The following is an 18,293-nucleotide window of genomic DNA, read 5'->3' as shown; positions in this document are numbered from 1 at the left end:
GAGGGAAATCCTTATTAGTCAGGAAATTGTATTGGGGAAATTGATGGGATTGAAGGCCGATAAATCCCCAGGGCCTGATGGACTGCATCCCAGAGTACTTAAGGAGGTGGCCTTGGAAATAGCGGATGCATTGAGAGTCATTTTCCAACATTCCATTGACTCTGGATCAGTTCCTATCGAGTGGAGGGTAGCCAATGTAACCCCACTTTTTAAAAAAGGAGGGAGAGAGAAAACAGGGATCTCAGTAGTGGGTAAAATGATGGAATCAATTATTAAGGATGTCATAGCAGCGCATTTGGAAAGAGGTGACATGATAGGTCCAAGTCAGCATGGATTTGTGAAAGGGAAATCATGCTTGACAAATCTTCTGGAATTTTTTGAGGATTTTTCCAGTAGAGTGGACAAGGGAGAACCAGTTGATGTGGTATATTTGGATTTTCAGAAGGCTTTCGACAAGGTCCCACACAAGAGATTAATGTGCAAAGTTAAAGCACATGGGATTGGGGGTAGTGTGCTGACATGGATTGAGAACTGGCTGTCAGACAGGAAGCAAAGAGTAGGAGTAAACGGGTACTTTTCAGAATGGCAGGCAGTGACTAGTGGGGTACCGCAAGGTTCTGTGCTGGGGCCCCAGCTGTTTACACTGTACATTAATGATTTAGATGAGGGGATTAAATGTAGTATCTCCAAATTTGCGGATGACACTAAGTTGGGTGGCAGTGTGAGCTGCGAGGAGGGTGCTATGAGGCTGCAGAGCGACTTGGATAGGTTAGGTGAGTGGGCAAATGCATGGCAGATGAAGTATAATGTGGATAAATGTGAGGTTATCCACTTTGGTGGTAAAAACAGAGAGACAGACTATTATCTGAATGGTGACAGATTAGGAAAAGGGGAGGTGCAACGAGACCTGGGTGTCATGGTACATCAGTCATTGAAGGTTGGAATGCAGGTACAGCAGGCGGTTAAGAAAGCAAATGGCATGTTGGCCTTCATAGCGAGGGGATTTGAGTACAGGGGCAGGGAGGTGTTGCTACAGTTGTACAGGGCATTGGTGAGGCCACACCTGGAATATTGTGTACAGTTTTGGTCTCCTAACTTGAGGAAGGACATTCTTGCTATTGAGGGAGTGCAGCGAAGGTTCACCAGACTGATTCCCGGGATGGCGGGACTAACATATCAAGAAAGACTGGATCAACTGGGCTTGTATTCACTGGAGTTCAGAAGAATGAGAGGGGACCTCATAGAAACGTTTAAAATTCTGACAGGTTTAGACAGGTTAGATGCAGGAAGAATGTTCCCAATGTTGGGGAAGTCCAGAACCAGGGGTCACAGTCTAAGGATAAGGGGTAAGCCATTTAGGACTGAGATGAAGAGAAACTTCTTCACCCAGAGAGTGGTGAACCTGTGGAAAGTTGTTGAGGCCAATTCACTCAATATATTCAAAAGGGAGTTAGATGAAGTCCTTACTACAAGGGGGATCAAGGGGTATGGCGAGAAAGCAGGAAGGGGGTACTGAAGTTGCATGTTCAGCCATGAACTCATTGAATGGCGGTGCAGGCTAGAAGGGCCGAATGGCCTACTCCTGCATCTATTTTCTATGTCTATGTTTTAATACCTTATAACCACTACTGGAGGGCTATGAGTGCTCTTTGACCCATAACTCTTTTTCAGAACAGAAGATCAATGAGCAAGAAGTTTCAGCTGTAGCAGCCACACAAATAACACTATCACCATAACAAACTGCACAATGACAATGACTGACAAAATCAGACCACAGATAATGGGAATCTGATTTATTATTTCATTGGTGGTGAATCTGCCTACATTTCTCTCTCTTCAATGAGGCTTCTTTGAAGAAGCGCTGTATCAGGCACAATGGGATTTCTCTATTGATAACAAATGCCACATGGCAGCAATTCCTGGACGTTGTCTCTTTTCAGGACATCTGTATCAACCAGTTCATCCAGATATCACCATCATCATCATAGGCAGTCCCTTGAAATCGAGGAATACTTGCTTCCACTCTAAAAGTGAGTTCTCAGGTGACTGTACAGTCCAATACAGGAATTACAGTCTCTGTCATGGGTGGGACAGACAATGGTTGAGGGAAGGGGTGTGTGGGGAGTCTAGTTTGTCGCATGCTCCTTCCGCTGTGTGCCTTCGGTCACCTGAGGAAGAGAGTGTTTAAAGACCAAGATCTCAAATCTGGCACCAAGCTTATGGTCTACAGGGCAGTCGTGATACCCGCCCTCCTATATGGCTCAGAGACATGGATCATATACAGCAGACACCTCAAAGCGCTGGAGAAGTACTACCAGCGCTGCCTCCGCAAGACCCTGCAAATCCACTGGGAGGATAGACGCACCAACGCCAGTGTTCTCGCTCAGGCCAACATCCAGATATAGATAAACACGTAGGCCTTACTTCCTGTTGGGTTAAAAAGACTTCTCTTCTGCAAGGTGGATCCCCTGAAATAAGGGATCGACACCCGCCCATATAGCGATCATGGGATCACTCAGACGAAACCTCGGTTCAACCGATCTTTATTCAAGCATATGCAGGGAAAGAGTTCCGATGAACCTTTGAAATACAAGAGTTTCTAAGTGCACAGTTATACAGTTTTTCGAGGTGTACAACTCTCCTACAAAACTTCTATGACCACCGGTTGGCCTACAGCTCATCAGCGGAGCTTCACTGTTGCGTAGACCCTTATCAGACTGGCTGCTGAGTGGTTTCCCAACCTGTCCATCTCCCATCACATGTCAACCTTCTGGAATGTGTTGTTCTGCAGTGTCAACTTTGCCTCAGTTTCTCATGATGTATTGGTTAACCTTGCTTCCCAGGGTTTGTTATGCACCTGGTTTCTTATCAGCCAATGCTATCCCTTTCCCAAGAGCTCCAGCCAAAACTATCTCGTTCCCATGAGTGCAGCTGCTGCTACAATCTATGTTTCCAGACAGCTTACTCCCTGCTGCCCTTGGTAGGTGTTGTTCTATACTGAATATGTAAGTTTCCATTTTCTATCAGTCTATACTAAAGTTCAACACATTTGATGGTTCATTTACCATCAAGCTTTGTTTCTTAGCCTTTCTCCAAAAACCCATTTGTAAGCGAGTTTTATAAGCGAGCTTTACATACAATCTGTCAATAGGCGATAAATTACAATCCCTACCTTGAGGTGGAAGAACTCCCGACTCCTCACAACCTCCTAATACTGATAATCCCATTAATCTGGACCATGTTGTGTGTTCGATCAATTCACTACCTTCAGTATCCACTTTAGTGACCATCTGTCTGTCTACTTCCACTTTGGTGACAATACTTTATCCCCTTACAATACTCTATTTCCTTACACTTCCTTAGAAGTACTGTGACTATTGACAGGGCCCTGTTATGGCAAGAGGAGGAGTAACATCAACCTAAATGGTGGAACGTTGTACCTGTAGTGCACTCTGTTAATAGTGATCTGAGGTACTTTGTGGGTTTTCTCAATTTCAAAATGGCAGTATACATTTCTCAGGCTAGCTGGTCTCTTGGTTGAACTGCCTGTATGATCTGTGGGAGTGTGGCCACTTTAGGCTTTGTCAGGATGAAGAAGTTCATGGTCAGTCAGAAATTGTGTGTCCTTGAGGACTACAGTAATGAGTGTGAAAGACTGAGTTTCCTTGTCTGGTGAAATCGTTTCTGTATTTTGTAAGCAACAGCTTCTAAACTTTGTCTGCACATCTTGATTGCCTCAAGATTAGCCAGAATTTATTTTGGGAGGGTAAAGGCATGGAAAGCAAACAACCCTCATCAAACACAATCCACGAACACATTCTATGGTTATTAAATTAAATTCTCACTAAAGCAGCTATTAGCAATCAAGTGCAACACAGTGAGGAGTGGAAGGAGGTGGTGGATGTAACAGGCTCTTTTTAAAAAATGGAATCATGCTGGTCATTCTAGACTACTGGGGTGAATCACTCCTTAATTCAAAAAGCTGTTTGCTGTTTGGCTGACGAGAACTTCATTGATCTCTGTGCTTTGCAAGACTGCCCTCTTCAGGGCGTATTTGGAATGGCTCATGAACTTCATTAATTAATATTTTTTTAAAGCACCTGATCTTCAAATAGATGATCTGGAAAAAGCCAATCCATCAGCCTTTTCTGCAAGTCTGGCAGAAAACTTAAGAATAATGGACAGAATCATATCCTAGGTACAGGCTCTTGTATCCATAACATTCAAGGTTTACTTCTATAATATTAGCAATTTAACCTGAAGGCCAGTGCTGCCACATGAGCCAGCACTCAATTCTTGCCAATTTTAAGAATCTGAGAGATAGCCAACTCAATCTTGTCAGATTGTTCGTGCATAAATTCACCCAGGATATCTGATGACAGGCCAGATGAATCTGGAACAATCCCTACTGATTTAGATTTCTTCTTAAAAACCAGAGTCTTGCAACTTGGAAAATGACAGCTTACGAAACACCATGGAGCTTATAAAGACTGAACTTCCAAAATGGGAGGTCTTTACCCATCTCCTCCTCCTCCTCAGAGACAGGAGAGTCTAACTGCCATTTGCAAACTAACTACTTGCCTTGAGTGACTTGATGAGAACCATGAAGCTTTGTTTACTTTGGACGAACACCACCCTGATATTTAGCAATGCCTATAATTGTACTGGAATTGTGATTCCTGGGTCAGCGTTGTAGGTGGTCTGGAGAGATGCATACCATCTCAATAAACTGAGCCATATGCTGAAACAAAACCCGTCGACTATACACATAAATCCAAAGGGCTTTATGAGGAAGCCGCTGTGAGGAAGCTGGGACAGGAAGAGAAGAAGAGTGCAGGTTTATGGGGTGATAACAGAAAATGATTACATTAGGATAACTTGGCATGAGCAGAAAGCATCATGGGTTGAACAAATGTAGACAGTACAATGTGTGTCAAAAATATCTCTTTGCAGAATAAGCAGTCTGCGAAAGATAAGACAGCTGGTGTAGAATTAATTGTATTCCTGTAGACAATAGACCCTTAGATGACATGAGTATAACATGACTTTGGAAGTGCGTAAGTTTAAAATGGTTTAGTGAGGTTATCATGAATACAGAAGTATAGTGGGAAAGTGCTGAACAGAGCAACCATGAAGAGATAAGGCTTGAAGCCGACTGTCTGTCTACACTACAGATCTGGACAAAATCGATTTCTACCATTTTTCCAAAGTGGTTGTGTTATGAAAGCGGGTATGAAATGAGAAAGTATACTGGTGTAAGGTGGTCAGCTGGAACTGAAGACACTGGATTCAAGCTCAAGGTGTCCAAAGTTCAATTCAGTGGGCTGGCGACAAGCAGGTATGCAGCCATGTATCACTTGTGTGTGTACCTGCAGTATGATTTATATATCAATACAAGACAAAATAGAACACAGACAATCTCAATCTATTCATTCTTAATAAAGTATTAAAGTTGCTGTCACGAGACTTTCAGACCTATTAATTAATAAGATTAGTTGAGTGGCTCCTCAAGCAACAACTTTCTGCTTCGCCAGCAAGCAGAATAGTATTTTAGTGGGTCAGTTCTGTGATTTCAACCACAGGAGAAGACCTGGATCAGTGCCACTTCTGCAGCCAAAGCAACTAATTGATCTATTTGAGGTAGTGACGAAGACTCTGGCAGCATGAAGCAATAAAATCATGAGCACAAGTTGATAACCTGGATACTCTTGTCACTCAACCAGAACAACTGTCAAACTGAAGATCAAAACCATGTTAAGCTGATTTGTGACTGATACTGGAGGAACCCAGAGCCCCTTGCCGAAAACGTTCTCCCCATGTCACTTCATTGGATACCCAGAAGTCATGACATTTCTGCATTTCACTACACATTACTCATAACAAACCATATCTGACTTGATTGTCCTTGTTCTGCACGTGTATGGAGGTTGAAGTTGAGGTTTATAGGTCTGCGTAATCATGCAACTCACTTGTTTTTGTCCAGCCCCCAGCTCCAAACCCGAAATAGAGAAGGGAAATATAGGGAGGGAGTGTTGCAATATTTCTTCCGAAAATGAATCGGAAGGAGCTAATCCAGCTAATCTTATTAATTTAGGTGTCAGCTGTGGCTCAGTTGATAGCACACTCACCTGAGTCAGGTTGTGTGTTCAAGTCCAACTCCAGAGACTTGAGCACAAAAATCTAGGCTGACACACCACTGCAGTACTGAGAGAGTGCTGCACTGTTGGAGGTGCCACCTTTGGATGTGATGTTAAACTGGTGCCATGTCTGCTATCTCAGATGGATGTAAAATATCCCATGGCACTATTTCGAAGAAGAGCAGGGGAGTTATCCCTGGTGTCTTAGACAATATTTATCCCTCAATCAATATCACAAACAATTTATCTGGTCATTATCACATTGCTGTTTGTGGAAGCTAGCTGTGTGCAAATTGGCTGCTGCGTTTCCTACATTACAACAGTGACTACACTTCAAAATGTACTTTGGGACATCCGATAGTCGTGAAAGGCAATATATAAATGCAAGTCTTTCTTTTCTCTTTCCCCATATACATAAACCAAAACATTACATGGTCCGTTTGATTCATTTTCCGAGGAAATATTGCAACACTCCCTCCCTATATTTCCATTCTCTATCTCAGGGTTTGGAGCTGGGGGCTGGACACCTGTGTCAAAAACAGTGAGTTGGTTGATTACGCAGAAATGTAAAGCCCAACTTCAACCCCTATACACAAAAAATGCAGAACAAGGACAATCAAGTCAGACATGGTTTGTTATGATTAATATGTAGTGCAAAGCAGGAATTTCCTGACTTCTGAGTACCAAAGGCAGTAACATGAATTTGCCAATCCTGCCAATTGGAGTGTATTTGATCATGAATTTATTTCAAAGGAAAACGTGTGCTATCAACACTCTACAACTGTTTCAAATTTCAACCCTCCAACCACATATGTCTCTCAAATATGAAGCCCAGTACTATAAACATTGGGCGAGCCTAGAATTTCCATCCAAACATATCTTTGACCCCATTCGTGCACCTCCAGTAATGGTGGCTTGACATCATTAAGCCCCTAAGGTTACCCTGTCCAAAGGCACATTTACATTATAGGTTGTTAGCTCACATTGTGGGAGAGTGGTACCCACAATTATATTGCTAAATCTAGTTCCCTAATCTCTATGACAGAAATGTTTGCACATGATCCAATGTAAAAAAAAATACTAATATAAAAGAGTGATTAAAAGTTTTGAAGTTGCACAATATACAAAACGTCAGGTTCAACATGTACGCCAACAACATCCAGATATACTTTATCACTTCTCTCGATCCCCCCATTGCCTCTGATTTCTCCCACTGCTTGTCCGACATCCAGTATTGAATGAGCAGAAATCTCCTCCATTTAAATATTGAGAAGACCAAAGCTATTGCCTTCGGTTCCTGCCACAAACTCTGTTCCGGCACCATCCTACTCCTAGCCCATTGTCTGAGGCTGAACCAGACTGTTCGCAACCTTGGCGTCCCATTTAACCCTGATCTGAGCTTCGACCCGTTCCCTCTCCATCATCAAGACCACCTACTTCCACCTCCGTAACAATGCCCCTGCTTCAGCCCATCTGCTGCTGAAACCTTCCTCCATGCCTTTGTTGCCTCTAGAATCGACTATTCCAATGCTTTCCTGGCCAGCCACCCACCTTGTACCCTACATAAACTTGAGCTTATCCAAAACTCTGCTGCCCATGTCCTAACACGCACCAAATCATGTGCATCCATCAGCCTTGCGCTCACTGACCTACATTAGCACCCGGTCCGACAACGCCTTGATTTTAAAATTCTCATCCTTGTTTTCAAATCCCTCCATGGCTTTGCCCTCCTCTAACCTCCTGCAGCTCAACAGCCCCGAGATCTCTGTGCTCCGCCAATTCTGGCCATTTGCGCATCCCCGATTTTTATTGCTCCACCATTTGAGCAGCCTGGGCCCTAAGCTCTGAAATTTCCTCCCTAAACCTTTCCCGCCTCTCTCTTCTCCTTAAAGACACTCCTTAAAACTTACCTGTCCTAATATTTCATGTGACTCAGTGCCAAATTTTGATTGATAACGTTCCTGTCAAACAGCTTCGGACCTTAAAGGCACTAAATAAATGCAAGTTGTTACTGTTATAAATGTTTTTGGATTGTTAAGCAAATACATAGAAACATAGAAAATAGGTGCAGGAGTAGGCCATTCGGCCCTTCGAGCCTGCACCACTATTCAATATGATCATGGCTGATCATGCAACTTCAGTACCCCATTTCTGCTTTCTCTCCATACCCTTTGATCCCTTTAGCCGTAAAGGCCACATCTAACTCCCTTTTGAATATATCTAACGAACTGGCCTCAACAACTTTTTTGTGGTAGAGAATGCCACAGGTTCACAATTCTCTGAGTAAAGAAGTTTCTCCTCATCTCGGCCCTAAATGGCTTACCCCTTATCCTTAGACTGTGACTCCTGGTTCTGGACTTCCCCAACATCGGGAACATTCTTCCTGCATCCAACCTGTCCAATCCTGTCAGAATTTTATATGTTTTTATGAGATCCCCTCTTATTCTTCTAAATTCCAGTGAATACAAGTCTAGTCAATCCAATCTTTCTTCATATGTCAGTCCTGCCATCCCGGGAATCAGACTGGTGAAACTTCGCTGCACTCCCTCAATAGCAAGAATGTCCTTCCTCAGATTAGGAGACAAAACAGTACACAATATTTAAGGTGTGGCCTCACCAAAGGCCCTGTACAACTGCAGTAAGACCTCCCTGCTCCCTTACTCAAATTCTCTCGCTATGAAGGCCAACATACCATTTGCTTTCTTCACCACCTGATGTACCTGCATGCCAGCTTTCAATAAGTGATGTAACATAACACCCAGGTCTCATTGCACCTCCCCTTTTCCTAATCTGTCACCATTCAGATAATATTTTGCCTTTCTGTTTTTGCGCCACAGTTATCTATATTGTACTGCATCTGCCATGCATTTGCCCACTCACCGAACCTATCCAAGTCACCCTGCAGCCTCTTTGCCACCCAGTTTAGTGTCATCTGCAAACTTGGGAGATATTACATTCAATTCCTTCGTCTAAATCATTAATGTATATTGTAAATAGCTGGGGTCCCAGCACTGAACCTTGCGGTACCCCACTAGTCACTGCCTGCCATTCTGAAAAGGACCCGTTTATTCTTATTCTTTGCTTCCTGTCTACCAACCAGTTCTCTATCCACGTCAATACATTACCCTCAATACCATGTGCTTTAATTTTGCGCACAAATCTCTTGTGTGGGACCTTGTCAAAAGCCTTTTGAAAGTCCAACTACACCACATCCACTGGTTCTCCCTTGTCCACTACTAGTTACATCCTCAAAAAATTCTAGAAGATCTGCCAAGCATGATTTCCCTTTCATAAATCCATGCTGACTTGGACCGATCCTGTCACTGCTTTCCAAATGTGCTGCTATTACATCCTTAATAATTGATTCCAACATTTTCCCCACTACCGATGTCAGGCTAACTGGTCTATAATTCCCTGTTTTCTCTCTCCCTCCTTTTTTTAAAAAGTGGGGTTACATTAGCTACCCTCCAATCCATAGGAACTGATCCAGAGTCTATAGAATAGTGGAAAATTACCACCAATGCATCCACTATTTCTAGGGCCACTTCCTTAAGTACTCTGGGATGCAGACTATCAGGCCCTGGGGATTTATCGGCCTCCAATCCCATCAATTTCCCTAACACCATTTCCTGACTAATAAGGAGTTCCTTCAGTTCCTCCTTCTTGCTAGACTCTCGGTCCCATAGTATTTCCGGAAGGTTATGGTGTCTTCCTTAGTGAAGTCAGAACCAAAGTATTTGTTCAACTGGTCTGCTATTCCTTACTATAAATTCACCTGATTCTGACTGCAAGAGATCTACATTTGTCTTCACTAATCTTTTTCTCTTCACATATCTATAGAAACTTTTGCAGTCAGTTTTTATGTTCCCTGCAAGATTAATCTCATACTCTATTTTCCCCCTCCTAATTAAACCCTTTTGTCCTCCTCTGCTGAATTCTAAATTTCTCCCAGTCCTCAAGTTTGCTGCTTTTTCTGGCCAATTAATATGCCTCTTCCTTGGATTTAACACTATTGTTAATTTCCCTCGTTAGCCACGGTTGAGCCACCTTCCCCATTTTATTTTTACGCCAGATAGGGATGCACAATTGTTGTAGTTCATCCACGTGATCTTTAAATGTCTGCCATTGCCTAGCCACCGTCAACCCTTGAAGTATCATTCGCCAGTCTATTCTAGCCAATTCATGTCTCATACCATCGAAGTTACTTTTCCTTAAGTTCAGGACCCTAGTCTCTGAATTAACTGTGTCACTCTCCATCTTAATTAAGAATTCTACCATATTATGGTCACTCTTCCCCAGGGGGCCTCGCACAACAAGATTGCTAATTAATCCTCTCTCATTACACAATACCCAGTCTAGGATGACCAGCTCTCAAGTTGGTTCATCGACATATTGGTCAAGAAAACCATCCCCTATACACTCCAGGAAATCCTCCTCCACCGCATTGCTACCAGTTTGGTTAGCCCAATCTATATTTGGTTTAAAGTCACCCATAACTGCTGTACCCTTATTGCACGCATTCCTTATTTCTTGTTTGATGCCATCCCCAACCTCACTACTACTGTTTGGTGGTTTGTACACAACTCCCACTAGCGTTTTCTGCCCTTTGGTGTTCCGCAGCTCTACCCATACAGATTCCACATCATCCAAGCTAATGTCCTTCCCTACTATTGCGTTAATCTCCTCTTTAACCAGCAACGCTACCCCACCTCCTTTTCCTATCTGTCTATCCTTCCTGAATATTGAATACCCCTGGATGTTGAGTTCCCAGCCTTGGTCACCCTGGAGCCATGTCTCCGTAATGCCAATTACATCATATCCGTTAACAGCTGTCTGCGCAGTTAATTCATCCACCTTATTACGAATGCTCCTCGCATTGAGACACAGAGCCTTCAGGCTTGTTATTTTTAAAAACACTCTTTGTCCTTTTAGAATTATGGTGTAATGTGGCCCTTTTTGATTTCTCTGCCCTCCACTTTTACTTATCTCCTTTTTACCTTTTGCTTCTGCCCCCATTTTACTTCCCTCTGTCTCCCTGCGTAGATTCCCATCCCCCTACCATATTAGTTTAAACCCTCCCCAACAGCACTAGCAAACACTCCCCCTAGGACATCAGTTCCGGTCCTGACCAGGTGCAGACCATCTGGTTTGTACTGGTCCCACCTCCCCCAAAACCAGTTCTAATGGGCCCAAGTTTCAGCCTCAGTTGCTCCTGATTTTTTGGAGCAACTGATGTAGAACAGAGTATCTTAGAAATTCAAATTCTCGGCATTTCGTTTGCTCCAGTTCTAGTCAGTTAGAACAGTTTCACTTTGGAACAGAATTTTTTTTCAAAAGGGGGCGTGTCCGGCCACTTACGCCTGTTTTCAAAGTTCCGGCAGTGAAAACTTACTCCAAACTAACTTAGAATGAAGTAAGTGAAGATTTTTGTACGCTCGAAAAAAACTTGTCTACACTTTAGAAAATCAGGCGTAGGAAATGGGGGGGGGGGGGGGGGGGTTTTAAAGGGATGTTTACAAACATTAAACACTTCAGTTTTACAAATAAAGAGCCATCATCAATAATAAATGATAAAACATCAATAAATCAACCAATAAATCAATCCAAAAAAATTTATAAAACATTTTCTACTTACTGACTGCAGCACCGGGAGCCCTCCAACAGCGTGCTGGGATCCCCCCCCCCCCTCCACCCCGCCCCTCCCCACCCAAGGAGGAGGAGAAGGGGAAAGGGGGGAGGAGGAGAAGGGAAAAGAGAAGGGGGGAGAAGGGGAAAGAGAAGGGGGGGAGAAGGGGAAGGAGAAGGGGGGGAAAGGAGAAGGGGGGTGGGAAAGGAGAAGGAGGAGGGGAAAGGAGGGCGGGGGGGGGGGGGTGGGAGCTGAAAGGGCTGGGCCCAAGACTTCGGGCAGGGCCCGTCCCCAGCACCAGATTTACAGGTAGATGGCGTTGGGTTGGGTCCGGGGTCGGGAGCGCGGGTCGGGTCCTGGGGGGGGGGGGGGAGGGTTGGTTCGGGTAGGGCGGGGGGGAGGGAGGGAGGGAGGGAGGGAGTGCGGGTCGGCTCGTGTCGGGGGCGGGGGGAGGGAGGTCAGGTCAGGTCGGGAGCGTGGGTCGGGTCGGGGGGGTGGTGGGAGGGAGGGAGGTTCAGGTCGGGGGGAGGGAGGTCAGGTCGGGTGGGGGATGGGGGAAAGAGCGCGGGTCGGGTCGGGTCCGGGGGCGGGGGGGAAGCAGGAGTCGAGTTGGGTCAGGAGGAAGCAGGAGCTGGGCGTGGGAGGCAGCCTTATGCACGCAGCCCCAGTGAGGCCTTTCGGCCAGGGCTAGGGGCTGTATGCTTCAGGCCCCTCCCACACAGTTTTGGGCGCCTGGAGCTACTGCACATGCGCGTCCATCGTAGCGCGCATGTGCAGAGGTCCCGGCACTGTTTTCAGCACAGGGACCTAGCTCCGCCCCCCACAGCTCGTGCTGTGCCGCGCCCAGCTCCAGAGGACCAGTAGGAAGCCGGAGAATCTAAGTTTTTTTTAGGCGCACTTTGTGGCGCGAAAAACGGGCGTCCAGGTCAGGGCTGCGCCGTTCTAGGCGCGGCCCGAAATTTGGGCCCAATGTTCCAGGAATTTGAATCCCTCCCTCTTGCACCATTCCTCAAGCCATGTTTTCATCTTAACTATCCTGCTATTTCTACTCTGACTAGCACGAGGCACTGGTTGCATTCCTGAGATTACTAACTTTGTGCTAACCAGTGTTATTTTGGATATCTCTGCAAATACAGTACGATAATTCTTAATCCATGCAGAAGTCAGAACTCAAGCCTAGATCTCTGGCTCACAGTGCACATCACAGTCCACAAAATGAACTACATAGTATCATTATTTACTTGACAGCCGAACACAAGGATAAACAGCAAATACCTGTACATTCTGCACAAAGCATTTTAACAGGATATTTATAAAACTAAAATAAGTGGCTCTTGTTGAGATATTCAAATGAGATTTTATTTTATTAATATTCTGCAAGTGTCCTTATTAAAATTCAGAAAGGTGCAAAGGAAATATGTGGAGTCAGCCCACAAGTACAGATATCTCAGTTAAATTTTGATGCTCATGGTACTGGAGAAAGGTGAGTTACCGATAACTTTTTCCATTCAGAGGAAAGGTATTCAAGGCTATTTTCTCACCCATTAAGAAGGGCAAATTCAAGAACATTGCTTTATTAGGTATTAGAAGGAGGTATCATGGCTCATGAGTTCTAATGCTGACCAGCTAATATTGAAGGAAGTACATTTGCAGTTTGGCTCATAAAACTTTTATGCTCTGTGGCAATGACTCAACTTTCACATAGGTCACGAAAACAGTGTTGTGGTTGAGGTCCTCGTCGTCTGGAATGGTGCCTTATAGGCTCTGTCTTCTCTAAAGGCAGTCAATATGATTGGTCCCAATAAATGGTTCAGATGGTAGTGACTATCAGGAATTATCAGAAATTCATTGAAGACAACTGTGGGAATTCAGGCTACCCTTACATCCTGGTTACTTGTACTGACATTAAGGAAAAACATTGGTCAGGTCCTGCACCAATATACTGGCAGTTGCCAATAAGACTGTCATGCCAACATATGGCATATTGTGTTACCTGAAAACAAGCCTTTCCAATTTTGCCCTGTATACCAACCATCACTTTGCTGGAATTCACATGATAATTATAGCTGAGGAAGGCCATACAGCCCATCTTGGTTCATTCTTCCAAAAAAAACCCACAGTAGCATATTTTATGGGTCATAAATAATCACCAGGTCAAGATGCCTTTCATTTACCTCAATTCTTTTTTCCCCGTATACTGGAAGTATATCTGAAAGCAATACTTTTTAGCTTTTACCTTTGAGTTTTGAGCCAATCCTCTTTATATTTGGCTTTTAAGGTTTGATATTCTGAACTTTGTAAATGTGGAAATAGAATTTCAAATTACAGTATCATCCAGAGAGGGTCATAGGGTTCAAGTCTTAAATGGGACAGACATCCCCAATATTTCTCAACTGAAATGGGTACTTTACCGCAACGATATCTTTGTGGAGTACAATGCATAAAAGAGAACTCAGCCCATTTGGTATTTGGCAGATTGCATATCTAAAATCAGTATTTTCCCAAGAATTTTTATTTACACTTGCTTTAGAATACCCCTGCTTTAATTTAGAACATCACACTTCATTTTGACTTTTAAATTACAACTCAAACAAGGCAATGGTTGTATTACCTGATCCTCACACACGATGCCTCTGTGCATCACATGATAAAAGTGCACTAAGAAATCAGAGTTTGGCAAGACATCTTGGCGCTTAGTCATAATGTCACCGATTAGCTTGAATGCCTGTAGTTTTCCCTCCTTGTATTCATTGGGCAGAGTTGTTGCCTAAAAAAAGTTACAGCAATACAATTAAACTACCAGAGTTTCTGATGAGCTTAGACTGAATTTCTAATCACTCTTACAAAATTGCTGTAGTACACTTTCATCTACTTCAGACTTGTGCCCATTTTATTTTACATATCTGTAAATTGTATCTGAAAGGTAATCGACTTGAAATGTTAACTGTTTCTCTCTCCAAAAATGCTGCTTGACCTACTGAGTGTTTCCAGCATTTTGTATTTTTTATTTCAGATTTCCAGCATCCACAGTATTTTGCTTTTGTATATATAAATACTTTGGAATTTATTCATTTTTCTGCAGAACTAAAATTATAAGAGGCTAGCATAGTTAAGAAAATAGTTATGACCCAAGCCAAATGGAACATTGCAAAAGCAAAAGTTAATGAAGGGAATTTTCCAATTTGATATCTGCCTGCAAAAGGCATTTTCTTATGACTTAATGGAATTAGAAAATAATACAAAATAATGAAATCGTTCTTCATTCACCATGCATCTTAATAAATCAAAATCTGCAACGCTGTTGTCATTGTACTCAAGTCCTCAAACTACTGATGTAACTGCCCATTAATATTTTCTATGAATAAAGTATCTGTTGTTCCTTCACCTCACTTCTCCCTTCCACCCTCAACCCTACTAAAGTGCCTGCTTAACTTTTAGTGCACAGTTCGGATTACACCTAAAACGTTGACCTCTCTTTTCAGATGCTGGCTGATCTATTTCAAGCATTTTATTTTTTTAATTTCACATTTCCAGCATTTGCATTTATTTCTTTTAATATAAATGATAATAGTTGTGTTAGATTACCTTAAATAACCAGGACACAAACATACGAAGAGGTGGAATCAGAATCGGAGATTGTGGTGAAATCTGATTATCTAAACTGATACCCAGGTTGTCTCTAATCTAAAAAGAAAAAAAACACAAAGATCGATCTCATTAGTCCTGTGAGAAAGAGTGAACGGCATAAAGAAACAATAAAATATAGTTCAACTGTTAAATTAGCCACCTCTGTTTACTGAAAACACGATACATGTGCAATATAATCTTAAATTCTGGTTCCTGTGAAGATTCCCATTGAGAAAAACTATCTAATAATTGAAATTGTATTGCTTTGTAGCCTACTCTCTTATTTTCTTACCTTTAAATTCAGGTGAAATTCACAGCACTGGTGCCTAAATTGGGGTATTTTACAGTTGTTGTACCACACTAAAAAACTGCTATACAGAAATGAAGTATAATATATCCCCACAAAGATTTTTTTGAGGGGGTGGGAGGGTGAGCTGGAATAAACTCTTCATAAAACCAGAAATAGACCATAGTAATAAATAAATGCCATTAATCACTTGCTATTATTCAAAAAGCAAAATTTAAGCTAGAAAGCTAGCTAAATAACAGGACACATACAAATATGAAGACTTGAAACATTGGATATTTTCTATTAGAACAACACAGCTTACAAGGCAATATAATAGAAGTGTTTAAAATTATGAAAGGATCAGACAGAGTGGAAGCAGACTGTTTCCAGGAGTTGAGGGGGTCAAAAACGAGTGACATATATACAAATTAAACGCAAGACATTTAGATCAGAGAGCAAGAGAAATTTCTTCAGACAAAGATTTGGGAGGCTGTGGAATTCACCTCCAGGATTACTGACTGAGGCAGAAATTATGCCGACATTCAAGATTAGATTGGATAAGTGGAGGGAGGAAAATGGCTTGAAGAGATATCGGAACAAGGTGGGTAAATATGATAACTATTTGTTTGTGTGGAGGGCAAACACAGGTTGGTTGGGTTAAATGATTGTTACTTATATGTGTTTCTATGTATTTCATTACAGAGCACCCCTATTTCTTACATGCAACATTTCCTGGTCTCTACTGAAACAATGAGCAGTGTTTTAAATTTATCCTTGCCACTTAAATTTTAAGTCTTAAGTTACACAAATTCATAAAAACAGCAAAATATTTGAGAAAAATGCACAAATAACCTGATTGCAACCTCTAAGATACATTCAGCAGAACACTTAAAAGATCTTGAGACTTAAGCAGTGCCTAACTTCAAATCACCAATGGCCTTTTCTTCTCAAAGCAAACCATTACAAACAAATACATTCAACTACATAATGGACATATTCTGCAAAGTTCTCTCAGGAGACTTGTCTAATGTGTGAGAGAAAGTTTTTATTTTATACTAACCCAACTGCTATTAAATTTTCTTTTCTTTTTACAATACAAGGTTACACTGATTTTTTTTCTCCCTTGGGAGTGATCGAATCCAAGAAAGAATATCAAAATACCAACACACATCGTCATTATACTAATAAACTCTGCTGATGTTTTGTATCAGTCATAACATCATAATTTGAATCATTGTGATGCTTCATTTTTATTTTATATTACATAGACATTGCAATATCTACAATGACAGTGTTTCTCAACTGAATTTTAAATGGCCCAATTTCAGCATCAACATTAACTTAAACTTTTATTTTAAAAAGTTGACCTTTTGAGGGGTTTTCCTATATTGATGTTACTCGATATACAATTGAAGTGAACTTATAATTTACATTTTAGCTAATGTAAATGCTGAAAGTAATTTTAAATGAATCTTGATTCTAGCAGGGTATCCTAAGTTTCTACTTCAATTAGTAATAGATTATGGCCTAGAAATTCAGGATCACCCATTTTTGAATGGTAGAGTCAGATGATATTGGGCCTCGGACTTTTATCCATAGAGATGGTGCTGCGGGAGGAGGCCACTCAGATAAGTGCGGAAGTTCAGGCCGCTGCTAGCGCCGCAGCAGCCCATAGGTAAGTGATAGGTGGCTGAGATCGTGGGCCGAGAGAGGGGATTGATCGGTGGCTGGGGGAGGTTGAGGGTCGGAGAGCCTGGAGATCGGAAGCCAGGGCCAGGCCTGGAGGTCGAGGATCTCAGGGCTTGTGGGGGCTGACAGTGGTAGTGATCATGATGGTGTTTTACAGGTAAGTAACTTTGCAGGCGATCGTTAGTGCTGACTGCTTCAGGGCAAAACAATCTTGCAACATAATTTTTTCAACATTTTAGTCTTATGTATAATTTATGCTTCTGTAAAATTATTTAATTCATGATATATCATTATGATATTTCTATTATCTGGCTTTACTTATAATACCTGATGATTGTTTTAGATCCCAGATATTCAATCATTCATAGCCTGAAATAGGTTAAATGTTGAAACAAACCTAAATAATCAGGTAGCTGAATTGCAGGGCATAATGAAAATTATCTTTTTAACATGCAGTCAAACGCAATCTCAAAAGTTCGCAAAATCCATCCGAACCATTAGTGTTTTATACAAATTTTTTAACCAGCCACTTACCCTTTCAAATATGTTTAGTCACCAAACCTGAGTGTTTAATAAATGCTAAGAAAATATCCATTTATTACACAAAAGTTTAGCCTCCACTAGATATTCAACTTTTTAAAGTTCATGCCATGAACCAAAAATTGTTTTTAAAAAGACTTGTTCCAATTAGTCACCAGTTCAATGAAACCTTCCATGTTTACTTCTATTGGAATGTTAATCGGACCAGCATTTCACAAAGTGTTTTTGAATTTTGCCTTTGTCTTATTTCACTTCTAAAGAAACAAGTATTGACAGCATTATTATGTTGTTCCTCTACTTAATGCGCAGCAGTTTACAGGGATGCAAACAAATGCAATTTATGTGCAAATGCAAAAAAAAATCAATCCAGACACAGTGCATAAGT

General features: G+C 42.0%; 1 protein-coding gene across 2 annotated transcripts in view; it reads right to left on the bottom strand.

Annotated features, from left to right (window-relative positions):
• ralgapa2 (Ral GTPase activating protein catalytic subunit alpha 2) overlaps positions 1-18,293 on the bottom strand; it is a 468,335-nt gene that overhangs the window by 371,031 nt on the left and 79,011 nt on the right. For both annotated transcript variants that reach the window (XM_070889893.1, XM_070889894.1), the window contains 2 exons: positions 15,349-15,447; positions 14,375-14,530 (listed from right to left, as the gene is read on the bottom strand). In XM_070889893.1, the coding sequence (XP_070745994.1) occupies positions 14,375-14,530; positions 15,349-15,447 (255 nt within the window). The remainder of the gene's footprint in view (positions 1-14,374; positions 14,531-15,348; positions 15,448-18,293) is intronic.

The sequence above is a fragment of the Pristiophorus japonicus genome, chromosome 9, assembly GCF_044704955.1.
Source record: "Pristiophorus japonicus isolate sPriJap1 chromosome 9, sPriJap1.hap1, whole genome shotgun sequence".
Lineage (NCBI taxonomy): Eukaryota > Metazoa > Chordata > Chondrichthyes > Pristiophoridae > Pristiophorus > Pristiophorus japonicus.
The sequence above is the reverse complement of the archived record's forward strand: the minus strand, read 5'-3'. Positions and strand labels throughout refer to the sequence as shown.